Source organism: Phyllopteryx taeniolatus, chromosome 1 (assembly GCF_024500385.1).
Source record: "Phyllopteryx taeniolatus isolate TA_2022b chromosome 1, UOR_Ptae_1.2, whole genome shotgun sequence".
Taxonomy (NCBI): Eukaryota; Metazoa; Chordata; class Actinopteri; order Syngnathiformes; family Syngnathidae; genus Phyllopteryx; species Phyllopteryx taeniolatus.
The window spans coordinates 803,047-819,898 of NC_084502.1; the positions used below are offsets into that span (position 1 = coordinate 803,047).

The following is a 16,852-nucleotide window of genomic DNA, read 5'->3' on the forward strand; positions in this document are numbered from 1 at the left end:
ACGTTAAACGTGTCCGCTCCAATACTTTAAACGGGCCGGTTCACATTAATTTAAACGTGTCCATTCACATTACTTTAAGTGTGTCCGTTCATGTTACTTCAAACGTGCCCGCTCATTATTTTAAACGTGTCCACTCACATGACTTTAAACGTGTCCACTCACGTTACTTCCAACGTGTCCGCTCACGTTATTTTAAATGTGTCCGCTCACGTTATTTTAAATGTGTCCACTCACGTTACTTCAAACGTGTCCACTCACGTTACTTTAAACGTGTTTGTTCATGTTAAATCAAACATGTCCACTCACGTGACTGTAAACGTGTCCTCTCACGTTACTTCAAACGTGTCCGCTCACGTTACTTCAAACATGTCCGCTCACGTTATTTTAAATGTGTCCACTCACGTTACTTTAAACGTGTTTGTTCATGTTAAATCAAACATGTCCACTCACGTGACTTTAAACGTGTCCTCTCATGTTACTTCAAACGTGTCCGCTCATGTTATTTTAAATGTGTCCACTCACGTTACTTCAAACATGTCCACTCACGTGACTGTAAACGTGTCCTCTCATGTTACTTCAAACGTGTCCGCTCACATTATTTTAAATGTGTCCACTCACGTTACTTCAAACGTGTCCGCTCACGTTACTTTAAACGTGTTTGTTCATGTTAAATCAATATGTCCACTCACGTGACTGTAAACGTGTCCTCTCACGTTACTTCAAACGTGTCCGCTCACGTTACTTCAAACGTGTCCGCTCACGTTATTTTAAATGTGTCCACTTACGTTACTTCAAACGTGTCCACTCACGTTACTTTAAACGTGTTTGTTCATGTTAAATCAAACATGTCCACTCACGTGACTTTAAACGTGTCCTCTCATGTTACTTCAAACATGTCCGCTCACGTTATTTTAAATGTGTTCACTCACGTTACTTCAAACGTGTCCACTCACATTACTTTAAACGTGTTTGTTCATGTTAAATCAAACATGTCCACTCACGTGACTGTAAACGTGTCCTCTCACGTTACTTCAAACGTGTCCGCTCACGTTATTTTAAATGTGTCCACTCACGTTACTTCAAACGTGTCCGCTCACGTTACTTCAAACGTGTCCGCTCACGTTATTTGAAATGTGTCCACTCACGTGCATGTAGTTTAAGAAGAACACCAGGCAAGAAAATGGATGAAATACAATAGACGAGTTCAAATTGATGTGTTCAGGCTCTCTCTACTGGTATGGAAAAGAGTCACCGCCTTATTACAATTCAGTGGTACTTAACTTTTAAGATGAATACAATTAAATTCAAAATGTTTTTAGGCACCATTTCATGTAACTTTTATTTGCAATACATTTGAATTGATTCATAATTTAAGGACAGTAAGGCCACAACTAACAATTATTTTTTAATTATCGATTAATCTGTCCATTATTTTTTCAATTAATCTTTTTTTTTTTTATTTCAATACCTTTATTCAAAAACAAGACATTTCTGTTACTGGTCTGTAACATACCTCTGAAAATCGGCAAAAATGTTGATAGTTTTTTTTGTTTTGTTTTAAATCAAAGCAGATTATGTTTGCAAATGTCTTATTTGGAAAAACACGATAATCAGTCTGCGTTCATGGAGGACGACAGAAATATTTACTGTTGAAATTTAGACGATTTGGACAATTCTAAGTTAAGAAAACTCTCTAAACGATTAATCGATTATCACAATAGTTGTTGATTAATTTGACAATCGATCAGTTGTCGATTAATCTATTATTGTTCCACTTCTAAAGGACTTCTTTTTTTTTAAGAACCGAAGGTGTCTTATTACAAGAATAAAGTCTTGTTTTTTTAGAACAAAAGGCATATTTCTGAAGAATATAGTAACATTTTTGGGGAGAATGAAGGTGTCTTTTTCAGAATAACAATAATAATAAGCAATATTGAAATTCACTTCTTTCCTTGTTCGACTTGGACATGAAAAGCAGAATATTCGAAAAAGTCGACTTCATCCTCATAACCTTACAATTAGGGTCATTAGGATTAACGAGGTTTTTTTGTTTTTTGAAATAACACTTCCTCCTTCTAAAGCCGACGCTTGTGATGGGCTCACTCTGGTCATGTGCCATTAGTAGCCTAGCAATAGTACAACTATGAGATCATTTTTGCAAATATGATCTCGAAGCGCCATCCATTAGTTTGAGATCTTGAAAAGGTTTCTATGGATTTTGAATCCACTTTTTTCTTTTGTTTTCATACCACTGTCCTGTTGATGCATTCATTGAAAATTGAGAAGTCATCTAAATGTAATTAAATGTAGTTAGTTCAATTACTTTGAGAAAATGCTTGAAATAGTTCCATTTTGCAAAGTCCTCTTCCCAACACTGCTGATAAAAAAAGGAAAAAAAGAAGGAGAGAAAAAGGTTGTTGAGGATGCAAATTGTTGATTTATTTGTTTGTTGAAAACCTCGCGCACGCGCACTGCTGAGTGAGGGCGCGGTGGACGACGGGAAGAAGAGGAAAGCGAAACTCGCCCGGTCGCCGGCGACTCTTTCGTGGACGCGGCCTGCGTTCGAGTTCCGTCGGCGGGCGGAAGGGGTTCCACTCGGATGAGGATGAAGCCCACTGCCATGACGCGAGACGGCGGGGCCGCGCACGCGGGGAGGAAGCTCCGCTTTCGGCGTCCGTACGGTGAGCCGCTGGCGCACGCGCACGCGACACGTCATCACTCGCCGCGCGGTTGCGTAACAGGAAGCACGTGGATAATTCCACAGTGGGCTTCGGGGGCGAGTGTTTTGGGGGTCACGCGCCCACGTGGTCGCTCATGGAGAAAAAGCTGGCGCGGCGCGTGCGCTGCACGAGCACAGGTGAGCGTCGACCTAGAAACACGCACGAGCCGGACGTGTACGCGCACGCGCGCACGGCTGTACATGACGTCATGTTTCGGGGTCATTATTTAGGTCTAATTCTTACTCCAGCTACTTTGCCATTTAACACATTATTTTTTATTTTTATATTCAATGTTGGGAAGATGACTGGAAATGTAACTTGTAATTGTAACCAACTACATTTCCAAAGCGTGTTTTGTGTGTGTGTGTGCGTGTGTGTCTATATATATATATACGTGGATTATTTTACAACTGGCTTAAATTACAAAACTGCACACCTACAGTAAAGGAAACATCCTTTGCTAATTTAATATCCCTTACCGCGCTGCTCGTTAGACTGAATTGATAGGCCCAGCACCTGGTGCACTTTCAACAACAAAAACCAGTCCACAAATGCACATCCTTCGACGGCCCGTCGAACTAACGCCGTCGCCCAACGACACGAGTGACTAACGTTGAGCCAGTTAACAGCCAGCCCTAGCGAACAGCTAACCCTAACCCACTCTACGTTCTCGTTCGCTGACTTTCACGTCACTTCACAGGCCAAGCTCTCCTTTCAAAGCACGTTCACTGCCACAGATACTACAGTGTAGAATGTGAGGATGACGACCCCAAGTGGACAAAACTCATATCCGCATATATTTTGGTATTACTGTACAGTGGACCCCCGCATACCCGCGGTTCGGCACCTGCGTATTCACCTATGAGCGCGCACACACGGAGCGCTTGTATTTTCACGTCGTCAGTGCGATGAGTTTCATTAGTGTCTCTGTCATCGGCCAATGGGCGACGTTCCGTCCTCTGCCGCCAGCCAAACAGGTGCTTGGATAACTCCGCCCCTTCTTCTTCAAAAGTCTGCTCGCGCGCACACACACACACACACACACACACGGCCATGTCGCACAGTCACAGCACCCTCACTCAAACGCGCCTCGAGAAGACGTGGGTGCCGTGGGTGCGAAACCGACTCAGCAAGCGTCGAGAATGTGAGTACTGCAACTTGTTTTCAGTGTGTGTGCTTGTGTGTGTGTGTGTGTGTGTGTGTGTGTGTCACCGGGGTCGTACGCGGCAGTGTTCCTCGCTGCTGGTCGTTCACCCCGCTGGTCGTTCACCCCTCACGCTATCGCTGACCGTCTAAGGGCTAGACGACGTGGCCTTAAAATTAAGCCCCCCGCCCCCTTCAATAAAAACAAAAAGCTAATGACAATGACATTGCTCAAAACGAGGAGAAAGTGTCCCTTTAAACACAACTTGGGATGTTCGATATAATTTTTTTCCCTGACCGATACCAGCACAAGTATTCACTCTTGGGGACTCACCGATGCCATTAGTGCTTTTGATACAACACAATGACGGAGAATAGTCAACAAAGATCTTTCTTTTTCTTTCTGACTCATTTGATGATTCAGCGATGTCAAACCGCCGCAGTGTAGCGCCAACTATTGGCGAGGAGGACTTACTCGATGTCCGATTGTTTTGCCTCAAGCATCGGTGGCCGGTATCGGCAGCCTTCGCGAGTACCCGATACCTTGAAATAAGGCCGGTATGGCCCCGATACCTAATATCGGTACTCGCCCATCTCTAAACAAAACCCTGTATACATTTTGATAAAATATTTGACAATTTAACATCAATAAATGAACAAAAATATTCAATTCAGGACTAATAAGTAACAACAAAACTGTCACTGAACATAACAAGCGATGATGTCAACATCGTTTTTGCTCTGGTCGTTGTTGGTTTTTTTTCTGCAGCGTCAGTTCCGCAGTTCACCAACTCGCCCACCATGATCGTGATGGTTGGACTGCCCGCCCGCGGGAAAACGTACATCTCCAAAAAGCTCACCCGCTACCTCAACTGGATTGGCGTAACCACCAAAGGTATCGCATCACCACATGCAAACACAAGGAGGCGCAATGCGCAAAACTTGACGCTCGTCCTGTTATGGCAGGCGTGTCCAAAAATGGCCTGAGGGCCATTTTGTGGCCGGCTGTCCATATTTTAGCCATCGGTTGCAGGGGCGGATCTCTTCATGTGGGATACAGGGCCGCAGGCCACCCCAAAAATCCTCAAAACATTTGCCTTATCACCTTCAACAGAAAGCTGTGACACAGCAGTTTTTTCAAGCCAACTGTCGATGAATGTGTCACGTCTTTCTCAACAGTGTTCAACGTGGGGCAGTACCGGCGAGACGCCACCCGCGCCTACAACAGCTTTGAGTTCTTCAAACCCGACAACGCCGAGGCCATGACGATCCGGAAGTACGATCAACCAACAAAGCACTTGTTCCAATCCCGCTGCCGCTTTTTCATATTGTGGCTTCGCTGTCCGGCAGGGCGTGCGCCATCGCTGCGCTCAAGGACGTGTGCGACTACTTCACCAGCGAGCAGGGCCAAGTGGTGGTGAGTCATCCAGCTCGTTGACTGGAACGCAAAGTGACCCGCAAGAACCCTTGAGGTGAACTACATAAACGACAGTCAAAACAGTCATTTCATCAAATACCGATGTGTTCATTTGAGGTTTTCGACGCCACCAACACGACAGCAGAGCGCCGAGCGGTCATCCTCAACTTCGCGAAGGAAAACGGCTACAAGGTTTGTTTGACCTCACTGCTGAAAATCTGAGCGTATTCCTGAAGGACATTACACCATGACGTCACGTGTACTTCCGGGTCGCAAAAGCCAAAGTTTTGTCAGACGGCACCGGTAGCATACAAGCCCTTCCATGTCATTGGAGCAAGAAAATCAGAAATGGCTTGAATGATGAGTTTAGCGTTCGGCCGTAGAGTAAATGTTTGAAGTATCAGTCGAAAAGAAGATGTTACATGAAGTACATTGCTTCAAAGGGAGACCGAACGATGGCGTGAATTTATTTCAGTGCGTTTGTTCATTCAAAAATAGAAGTGGTGAAAATTCAGACATGGTGAACATGATCACAGAGGGACTGGCTCATGAGTTGACCTTTCTGTTTCTCGGATTAATGTAAAAGCCTTCCTTCCACTAACCCGATGATGGAGGTTTGCTTCTCGGTCTGTGGTGACTTTTTTACTATTTACAACATTCATTGGATTGATTCTCCTCACCCTCAGGTTCTGCTAGATTCAGATTTTTTTTTCAGACGGCTATTGTTTAGAAACGTTATGAAATCCGTCGTCGATTTTAATCTTAATCATTTTTTACTTTTATCACCTTGTACCACCTGGTCAGGTTTTCTTTGTGGAGTCCATCTGTGATGATCCAGAGATCATTGCTGAGAATATTAAGGTAAATTCTGGATCAGAACTTGATCAAACTGGAAATTACATCTTTTGATGGCCTTTTTTCCCCCAACCTGTTGAATTAGCAAGTGAAGCTAAGCAGTCCCGATTACATCAACTGTGACAAGGACGAGGCTGTGGCCGACTTCCTGAAGAGGATTGAATGCTACAAGTTGACGTACGTGGCACTGGACGATATTAAGGACAGGTTAGTGTCACTTCTTCACATCATAGACCACATGGACTCCATAAGCCATGTAGGGGACCACTGCACGACAGAACTACTGGGACTACATAGACATAGTAGCGCTAGACCACACGAATCACATAGATTACATGGTGCACATTGACAAAGTGGCTTACATATTGTAGGCAGTCATGGTTGAAAAGGATTTTAATATGCAGGAATTGTTGTGGCTGGTTTTGAGTCTTGAAATACCGCCTCTGAAAGGCAACTGTAATCTGGCCACGGTGATAGTGGTGAGGAGGAGGTTTAGGCAGAATGAAAGGGCGACATGAGACTTTCGTGAAAACATTTGTGAAATGCCAGAAGAAGAAAAAAAGGATGCGACATATTGTCTATTGAGCTATGCATTTAGGAGCTTCTGAGTGATGTAAGGGGCTGGTTTGGAGCAAGTCACAAGAAGGAGTCATGCCATACCACCTACGACAAAACTTCTTTCAGCTCTGCATTTCCTTGGGTCATTTCAGTGAACGTTGGCAATTGGTTCTGGCAGAGCAATTTTTCAGGTGTACCGCCTTAAGTTTTAAATGCAGTGTTACACAGGATGGGCAGATTTCTTTTCTGAACCTTGTCTGCCCCGTCCCCTTGCAGGAACTTGTCCTACATCAAGATCTTCAACGTGGGCAGCAGATACCTGGTGAACCGCGTGCAGGACCACATCCAGAGCAGGATTGTTTACTACCTCATGAACATCCACGTCACGCCACGCTCCATCTACCTGTGTCGCCACGGCGAGAGCGAGCTCAACCTGGTGGGCCGCATCGGCGGAGACTCCGGCTTGTCGGCTCGCGGCGCCGAGGTGAGGAGCGCCGCGGCGTCATCGCACGCTAACCGCGGCTCCTCCGGTTAACGCCCCGCCGCTGCCGCGTGTCGTCCGCAGTTTGCCGGCGCTTTGGGAGCGTACGTGCGCAAGCAGAACATCAGCGAGCTGAAGGTTTGGACCAGCCACATGAAGAGGACCATCCAGACGGCTGAAGGTCTGGGGGTCGCGTACGAGCAGTGGAAGGCTCTCAATGAGATTGACGCTGTGAGTGCAAATCTACGTTTTTGAGGGCTTTTCTCATGCTCGCTCGCCAAAACTCGTTCATCTTGTCGTAATTGGCTCAGTAGTGCCTGTTCTGGAATTGATTTTTTTTTTAGCCCCTGAAGACAGTTTCCCCGAGCAACATGAAATGTGGTCTGCACATCTATCATGAGTAGACCCACAAAAAAAGTCTCAACAACAAGGCATACTGTAAAACAAACAGAAAAATGTTGTTAGTTGGCTTGGTTTGACGTAGTCTGACATTTCCACGGTTCCTTTCCAGCTTATTTCAGGCACGTATACGAGGACTGAATCTTCAAAACATTCTGAGGAACGCTACCAAGCCCATTTTGGGGGGTTTATGCCCATGAGCTCCCCTCGATGTGCACTACCAGTGGAAACACATTTAGTGCTTTTGAATGAGAAACTGGGTCTGAACTTCTGATCATTATCCTTCTGTCTTGTATATGCACTTCTAATTTGATCATGATTGTACAAAAATGTCTCGGATAAAAAAAAGAAACCCTAGAAATGATCAAAATGACTGTAATGTGTCCACGTCATACAAAACATGTTTTTGTTGTTTGTGCACAGTTTATAGATGGATGTTTTGATGATGATGACGGCGATTTAATTCAATGTTTGAGTCAGCGTGCGATGGCCTCGTCGTGTTTCAGGGCGTATGTGAGGAGATGTCGTACGAGGAGATTCAGGAGAATTATCCGGAAGAGTTTGCACTGCGAGACCAAGACAAGTATCGCTACCGCTACCCAAAAGGCGAGGTGAATTTTGTTTGACACGCACTTTCTGACATGGCCCCTTTGGAAAATGAATTGGCCTAACCCGCACTCCAGCCCCTTAACCACGTCTGCCCTAAGGCGCTCCCACCACCAAAGCGTGCAAACAAGGGGCGCTTTGGTTTTCTCCTAACGAGCCTCGTGTCCACCAGTCTTACGAGGACCTGGTCCAGCGTCTGGAGCCCGTCATCATGGAGCTGGAGAGGCAGGAGAACGTGCTGGTCGTCTGCCACCAGGCCGTCATGAGATGTTTGCTAGCGTACTTCCTGGACAAAAGTGCAGGTGAGCGAGCGCGTGGACGATGTGCTGCTGTTCATCATCCTGGCGCTCGTAATATTCATAATTCATATTACGAGTGTTGTTTCTGCCAGCGGAACTGCCCTACCTCAAGTGTCCTCTTCACACGGTCCTCAAACTCACCCCAGTCGCCTACGGTCAGTCACTTGCAGCAACTTCTTCTCGATGAGTGTTTTTCTCACAGTACTTGATGTGACTATATCGGACCATTTAAGGTGGATGCCGCCAATGTGTGCCACGAAAACGAGGTTGTGAGGGCCCGTTCATTGCTGCTGTCAGCTCGAATTATCCTGATGAATGATTTGCATTTTTGGGGGCCTCAACATGCTCCAAAATCCTTTTTTGCCCATCACTGCTTTGTCTGATCGACATGAAATTGGGTGGACATGTCTATCATAACAAAATGCACAAAGAAGTCTTAAGGACGTATGGCTGAAATTTAAGAGGAAGTCTCCCCTTATGGTTTGAAGCAGTGCTTTTTGCGGATTTGTCCAAATGAGCCTCTGGCTGTTTCTACATGCTTGCCGATTTGAATTTGTGTTTGTCTTGCTTTTGGTTTGACAACGACGGCGCAGGGTGTAAAGTGGAGTCTGTCTTCCTGAATGTCGAGGCTGTGAACACGCACCGCGATAAACCTGAGGTGAGCGCGAACGCGTGTGAACGAGAAACAGCCTCAGCTTCCCATTAAACAGCTGACAAGATAAATAGGTTAGGAGAATTATTTGGGGGCGCTCTTAATGGTAATTATGGTTCAACAATGTGTTAAGTGTGTTTTCTGATGAGATTGAAGTCACTCGGGTACTGTGAAAGCTGACTTTGGACAGATCACAAAATCAACACGGAGACCTTTGTCTGCTCGACTTGTATTACAGTCGTCCCCCACGATAGTGGGCCTGCTATATTGCTATATTTTTCTGCTAAAAATATTTTTGGGTGTGAAAGTTATACAGTAATTTTATATTTTCTCCCTATACTGCAGACTTTCATAAATAGCGGTAACATACAGGTGATCACCGCATATGCCAAGTAATCTGCGTGGTTATGCTAGTAACCCAACGGCCTAGTTAGCATTTGTTAATGCTAGCAGGCTTTGCCAGCTAAACTTTCAGTGATTGAAGTAGTCATGCTTGTTTTTGAATCATTTCCTCGGTTACCTCCAAAGCTTGCCGGGTGCGTTTCGGTGCCGCGTGGGCACGAGAGCGCCGGGTCACGGTGTGCTCCCTCTCTTTGTCAGAACGTGGACGTGGACAGAGAAGCGGAAGAGGCGCTGGAGACCGTCCCGGAGCACATCTAGACCACCACGGAGAAAAAAAGACGAAAGAAAAACGCCGCCAACCAGCCCGTTTATTTCCTCAGACAGAATGTGGACTAGATTAGGTTTTAATCGGTAACTAAATTCCAAAGCGAACGATGGCCGCCTACTTTGAGTGCTTTACACACAAGTATTGAATTCAAACATGTCCACGCCAAGTCAACAACCCTTTATACAACAGTGCCCCCTTGTGTCCAGGCAACACTCATCATATCGTGTGACATCTCCCCTACAACACCAGCAAAAAACAAAAACATTTAGAAAGCCAGATTGCTAATAGGTAATTGTTATAAATTCAGACTCTCCTTCTTTTTGGGTGTTCTCTTTGGAATAGTTTTTCTTCTATTTGTGTCTTCTCTCTTTTCCCTTGTGATGTGGAGAGGTTTCTTTGTATGCTTTGATGAGCTCCCGTCTATTTTATCTGTATTGCTGGGATATATATATATATATATATACACACACACCTCACCACAATAATTACAGTTGGGTTTGGAATCATTCTAAATTACAGCCCTTCGGGCAACACATACATAGATTGAAAATAATAATAAATAAAATATCCAATGATCCCCCTGTTTGTTATGATAACCCGCAGGTGCCAGGGCAAAACCATTTTGTGGAAGCATGGGCGACACAGTGTTGCCAACTCAGGAATTTTGTACCTTTTATGTATTTCCCCTGGCTGAGGCAGCACTCCATCACCAAGACGCCCAATTACATTTGCAATTAGTGTTGCGGATTCACACGTGCAGGTATTTGCTGGTTATTAGAATCCAGCACTCATAACAGTTAGTGTTAATCTCTGCTAAAACTGCAGATCTGCTTACCTTTTGTCTTTGACATGATATTGCTTTGGAGTCCGGCTGTGGTTTAAAACTGGCGAATCTGGGCCTAGCCTAGCTGACAAGTCATGGGCGGCCTTATGTAAATGAGTTGAGTTTTAACTTCGCACTTCATCAAAAATGAGATGACACATTTTCAGAAATTGAACTTACCAAACATGATGTTTAGGAGTGTGGCAAATACACTGAATTAATTAATTCTATTCACTGAATCATATTCAAAGATGCACTTTATGGATTCTCAGGGAGTGACTAATCAGTAGGGAACAAACTGCAATAATTGATAGTTATGCTCATTCAATGCTTTAATTATTATTTTTTTGTTGTTGTCGTAGGAGTTTCATTTGTTTTTCATTCTGTCTACATACTGTCAACAAACGTGGACTGTTAGCGCAATGCTAGCTAGCAGGCCAAGCAGAGTGATTGACATGTGGCGTGAAAAATGAAATTTGTCTTCATGTGGAGTCATCGGCTTCAAACAGCTCAAAAATCCTTGACGACTCTTAGCGCACTGCTAACTAGCCGAGGTAGCTGTATGAATCTTTCAGGTCGCCCACTTCATAGCAGCGTGGACTGTTAGCACAATGCTAGTAGCTAGCATTGCTTCCTTGGAAAAAACACCCAACACCATCGCGTGCCTGACACAAATGCCAAATTCTTATGAAATGATCTATGCACTGTGGGGATTTGTAGCATTTAATAGGACGCACAATCGGGGCGTGGTGCAATCACAACATTTTCTTTTATTTCTAATGACAACAATTGGAATGATGATGCTTCTTCTTCACACAGTTATATCTAGCAGTGTCTCCAGATGACTAAAGTTCAATTGAGGTGTTGTGTCACTGTCTAAAACAGATAACTGGGTGAGCCAAGATTTTCTTCAATTAGACCACAGCAAAACTGAAATAATTGTTTTTGGCAATAAAGAAAAGAGAATTACTTTTAGTATATACCTGGAGTCACTCTCTTTAAAAACCAAAGACCAAGCCCGAAACCTTGGTGTTCTGATTCAGACCTGACTTTCAACAGTCATATCAAATCAATGACTAAAACTGCCTTTTACCATCTGAAGAACATATCCAGAGTGAAAGCTTGTGTGTGTGTGTCAAGCAGACCAGGAGAAGATCATCCATGCTTTTATCTCAAGTAGACTTGACTATTGTAATGGTCTTCTGACTGGACTCCCCAAAAAGAGCATTAAACAGCTGCAGCTCGGGTTCTGACCAGAACGAAGAAGTCAGAGCACATTACTCCAATTATAAAGTCTTTACACTGGCTTCCAGTCAGCTTTAGAATAGATTTGAAAGTTCTGCTACTGGTCTATAAATCACTAAACGGTTTAGGTCCTGAATACATGAATGAAATGCTAATGGAATATAAACCCAGTAAGGCTCTGAGATCGACAGACCCGGCCGGGTTAAATAGTGGAGCACAGAGTCCAAAGCAAACATGGTGAAGCAGCATTTAGCTGTTATGCTGCACACAAATGGAAGAAGTTGCCCACAGAAGTGACGTCAGCCCCAAGTGTGCATGTTATGAAGTCCAGGTTAAAACTCTTCTTTTTCCCATGCTTTTTAGAGCATTTCCACTTAAATGATAGTTCTTGCACTGTATGCTGTTTTAATTGTATTTTATTTTGTTTTTGTTTTTTTTAATGTTTATAAGCTGTTTTTTCTTTGCTTTTAATCATGTAAAGCACATTGAGTTACCTTGTGTATGAAATGCGCTATATAAATACATTTGCTTTGCTTTGCTTCTTTGTGTTTGTTAGTTTTCTCCATTCTCTGGTAGAGAATGTACATTTATTTGTTTAAATGTTAGATCTTACCCCAGTGAACCCAGAAAACATCCAGCCAGATTCATAAAGTGTCTTGCCCAGGTACACAAGGGCGACGTGGCGACCCTCCGGTTGTAGGCCGACCGACAATGACCCCCGCGCCACACCGCCCGCTATCGAAATATATAGCTCTTAGTCATAAAAGCCCACAAAGACAAGAAAAGCTCCACTCAAAACCAAAAAAGACAAATTGGAGGCAAACCGACTTGCCAGAGTCCTCGAGACCGGCATGCTTGCTTTGCCTCAATGGCTAAAACGGTCAAAGGTGGAACAATGAGACAGTGAATGCATCACACGGCACGTGTTTTCATGAATAAATTAAGTCAACAGCACAACAGCTGCAGAAAACAGTTTGTCTAAGCTTGAGCACGGTTCTGTTGTATTTAACATTGAAGTGCAATACAGTTGGAGTCAATCTGTTTTTTTTTATTAAATATGTACAATTTTGAAGTTGTGTACGTTTGAATTAATTTAGTATTTTTTGAGGTGTAAAAAGTTTGAGAAACACTGGCTTATCTCATGAAACAATTTCTTGTACAGAATAAAATATTAGTAAAGAACTATAATTCACAGTCGGCACAGTGGGCGACTGGTTAGAGCGTCAGCCTCACAGTTCTGAGGACCCGGGTTCAATCCCCGGCCCCGCCTGTGTGGAGTTTGCATGTTCTCCCCGTGCCTGCGTGGGTTTTCTCCGGGCACTCCGGTTTCCTCCCACATCCCAAAAACATGCATGAATTGGAGACTTTAAATTTCCCATAGGCATGACTGTGAGTGTGAATGGTTGTTTGTTCCTATGTGCCCTGCGATTGGCTGGCAACCAGTTCAGGGTGTACCCCGCCTCCTGCCCGATGACAGCTGGGATAGGCTCCAGCACGCCCGCGACCCTAGTGAGGAGAAGCGGCTCAGAAAATGGATGGATGGATGGATATAATTCACAGTTTTTTATTGTTATTGAAGTGTAGTAATGTTTTAATGTGTGTTTTTTAAATGTAATTTCTCACACGAACTGATTTATTGTAAATCATCAAAAGAAGACAGTTTCTGTGTGATGTCAGTCCGGACGAGCGGCTTTTTCACCTTGGACATATTTTTATTTGAGTCATTATCATAATGTTTAATAATGTTGTTCATTTTGCAGAGTAATCTTTTTCCTGTGTCATTGAATGCAATTCGTTCATTAGGAACGACATCTAAATCGTCGGCACGAATGTTTCCTATGATTAATGCAGCCCTATGGGAGGCACAAGCCAGTGCAGGCCCGGATAAATGCAGATGGTTGCGTCAGGACGGACAACCGGCTTCAAACTTTGCCAAACAAATATGAGCGTTCCTCCAAAGAATTCCATACCGGATCGGTCGTGGCCTGGGTTAACGACGTTCGTCACCGGCGCAGTCAACCTGCAGAGCGCCGTTGGAAATTCAGCGACTGTGGGTCGAAGACGAAGAAGAAGAGGTGGACAGCGGGTTCTTTAGCAGAAAGAGAAGAGGAAAGCACAGAGCCTAGAACTGAATGTGGGGACTTTGAATGTTGGGACTATGACAGGAAAATCTCAGGAGTTTGGTTAACATGATGATGAGATGAAAGGTGTGTGCAGGAGAGCAGGTGGAAAGGCAGTAAGGCTAGAAGTTTAGGAGCATGGTTTAAATTATTTGACCATGGTGTAGATGGGAAGAGAAATGGAGTTGTGGTTATTTTAAAAGAAGAGTTGGCTAAGAATGTCTTGGAGGTAAAAAGAGTATCAGATCGAGTGGTGAGGCTGAAACTTGAACTTGAGGGTGTTATGTTTAATGTGATTACTGGCTATGCCCCACAAGTAGGATGTGACCTAGAGGTGAAAGAGAAATTCTGGAAGGAGCTAGACGAAGTAGTTCTGAGCATCCCAGACAGAGAGTGAGTCGTGATTGGTGCAGATTGTAACGGACATGTTGGTGAAGGTAATAGGGGTGATGAAGAAGTGATGGGTAAGTACGACATCTAGGAAAGGAACTTGGAGGGACAGATGGTGGTAGACTTTGCAAAAAGGATGCAAATGGCTGTAGTGAACACTTTTTTCTAGAAGAGGCACGAACATAGGGTGACCTACAAGAGTGGAGGTAGAAGCACGCAGGTGGATTACATCTTGTGCAGACGATGTAATCTGAAGGAGGTTACTGACTATAAGGTAGTGGTAGGGGAGAGTGTGGCTAGACAGCATAGGATGGTGGTGTGTAAGATGACTCTGGTGGTGGGGAGGAAGATTAGGAAGACAAAGGAAGAGCAGAGAACCATGTGGTGGAAACTGAGACAGGACGAGTGCTGTGCGGCTTTTCGAGAAGAGGTGAGACAGGCTCTCGGTGGACAGGAGGAGCTTCCAGAAGACTGGACCACTACAGCCAAAGTGATCAGAGAAACAGGCAGGAGAGTACTTGTTGAATCTTCTGGGAGGAAAGGAGAGAAGGAGATTTGGTGGTGGAACCTCACAGTACAGGAAATCATACAAGGAAAGAGGTTAGCTAAGAAGAAGTGGGACAGTGAGAGGACCGAGGAGAGGCGAAAGGAATACATTGAGATGCGACACAGGGCGAAGGTAGAGGTGGCAAAGGCCAAACAAGAGGCATATGATGACATGTATGCCAGGTTGGACACTGAAGAAGGAGAAAAGGATCTATACAGGCTGGCCAGACAAAGGAATAGAGATGGGAAGGATGTGCAGCAGGTTAGGGTGATTAAGGACAGAGATGGAAATGTGTTGGCTGGTGCCAGTAGTGTGCTAGATAGATGGAAAGAATACTTTGACGAGTTGATGAATGAGGAAAATGAGAGAGAAGGAAGAGAAGAAGAGGTGTGGTGGAGCAGGAAGTGGCAATGATTAGTAAGGGGGAAGTTAGAAAGGCATTAACGAGGATGAAAAATGGAAAGGCAGTTGGTCCTGATGACATTCCTGTGGAGGTATGGAAGCATCTAGGAGAGGTGGTTGTGGAGTTTTTGACCAGCTTGTTCAACAGAATTCTAGCGGGTGAGAAGATGCCTGAGGAATGGAGGAAAAGTGCGCTGGTGCCCATTTTTGGGCTGATGTGCAGAGCTGTGGCAACTATAGAGGAATATAGTTGATGAGCCACACAATGAAGTTATGGGAAAGAGTAGTGGAGGCTAGACTCAGGACAGAAGTGAGTATTTGCGAGCAACAGTATGGTTTCATGCCTAGAAAGAGTACCACAGATGCATTATTTGCCTTGAGGATGTTGATGGAAAAGTACAGAGAAGGTCAGAAGGAGCTACATCGTGTCTTTGTAGATCTAGAGAAAGCCTATGACAGAGTACCCAGAGAGGAACTGTGCTACTGCATGCGGAAGTCCGGAGTGGCAGAGAAGTATGTTAGAATAATACAGGATATGTACGAGGGCAGCAGCACAGTGGTGAGGTGTTCTGCAGGTGTGACAGATGAATTAAAGGTGGAGGTGGGACTGCATCAGGGATCAGCCCTGAGCCCCTTCCTATTTGCAGTGGTGATGGATAGGCTGACAGATGAGGTTAGACTGGAATCCCTGTGGCCCATGATGTTTGCAGATGACATTGTGATCTGCAGTGAAAGCAGGGAGCAGCTGGAGGAACAGTTAGAAAGATGGAGGCATGCACTGGAAAGCAGAGGAATGAAGATTAGCCCAAGTAAGACAATATATATACATGAATGAGAGGGGGTGTGGGGGAAGAGTGAGGCTACAGGGAGAAGAGATAGCAAGGGTGGAGGGTTTTAAATACTTGGGTCAACCGTCCAGAGCAATGGTGAGTGTGGTCAAGAAGTGAAGAAACGGGTCCAAGCAGGTTGGAACGGGTGGAGGAAGGTGTCAGGTGTGTTATGTGACAGAAGAGTCTCTGCTAGGATGAAGTTTTTAAGACCGTAGTGAGGCCAGCCATGATGGACGGATTAGAGAGAGTGCCACTGAAGAGACAACAGGAAGCAGAGCAAATGAAGATTTTGAGGTTTGCTCTCGGAGTGACCAGGTTGGATCAAATTAGAAATGAGCTCATCAAAGGGACAGCCGATGTTCGATGTTTTGGAGACAAAGTTAGAGAGAGCAGACTTGGATGGTTTGGACACGTCCAGAGGAGAAATAGTGAGTATATTGGTAGAAGGATGAGGATGGAGCTGCCAGGCAAGAGAGCAAGAGGAAGACCAAAGAGAAGGTTGATGGATGTCGTGAGGGAAGACATGATGGCAGTTGGTGTTCGAGAGGAGGATGCAGGAGACAGGCTGACATGGAAAAGGATGATGCGCTAAAGGGACAAGCCAAAAGGAAAAGAAGAATGTTTCCTATGATTGTTGTTGCACGTGATGATGACGTGGCTGGGGGCGTGACTGTGGGCGGAGTCTAGGCGGGGCG

The 16,852-nt window shown here is 44.7% G+C and overlaps 1 protein-coding gene across 11 annotated transcripts; it reads left to right on the forward strand.

The window, feature by feature from the left end:
- The first annotated feature begins 1,816 nt into the window (after positions 1 to 1,816).
- LOC133480301 (6-phosphofructo-2-kinase/fructose-2,6-bisphosphatase 1-like) lies at positions 1,817 to 12,406 on the forward strand. 11 transcript variants are annotated; one of them, XM_061778223.1, is made up of 14 exons: positions 1,817 to 2,681; positions 4,633 to 4,758; positions 5,043 to 5,139; positions 5,214 to 5,280; positions 5,398 to 5,472; positions 6,085 to 6,141; positions 6,221 to 6,342; positions 6,970 to 7,177; positions 7,259 to 7,405; positions 8,054 to 8,179; positions 8,352 to 8,481; positions 8,571 to 8,633; positions 9,072 to 9,136; positions 9,731 to 12,406. In XM_061778223.1, the coding sequence occupies exons 1-14, from the start codon at positions 2,600 to 2,602 to the stop codon at positions 9,788 to 9,790; spliced, it is 1,425 nt and encodes a 474-aa protein (XP_061634207.1). In that variant the 5' UTR covers positions 1,817 to 2,599; the 3' UTR covers positions 9,791 to 12,406. The 11 variants fall into 11 exon arrangements, 8 of the variants coding, with proteins under 8 accessions (XP_061634207.1, XP_061634378.1, XP_061634470.1 ...); XM_061778394.1 differs by having other exon boundaries at positions 1,854 to 2,681; positions 8,080 to 8,184; XM_061778486.1 differs by lacking the exon at positions 1,817 to 2,681 and adding an exon at positions 2,705 to 2,857.
- The last annotated feature ends 4,446 nt before the right edge of the window (positions 12,407 to 16,852 follow it).

What these genes read in the sequence shown, in the direction of transcription:
- LOC133480301 (XM_061778133.1), top strand. Translation starts at nt 3,774, where the DNA reads ATGTCGCACAGTCACAGCACCCTCACTCAAACGCGCCTCGAGAAGACG. An exon ending in CGAAGGAAAACGGCTACAAG is followed by an intron (nt 5,473 to 6,084) that starts GTTTGTTTGACC and finishes CCACCTGGTCAG; the next exon opens with GTTTTCTTTGTGGAGTCCAT. An exon ending in TGTCGGCTCGCGGCGCCGAG is followed by an intron (nt 7,178 to 7,258) that starts GTGAGGAGCGCC and finishes TGTCGTCCGCAG; the next exon opens with TTTGCCGGCGCTTTGGGAGC.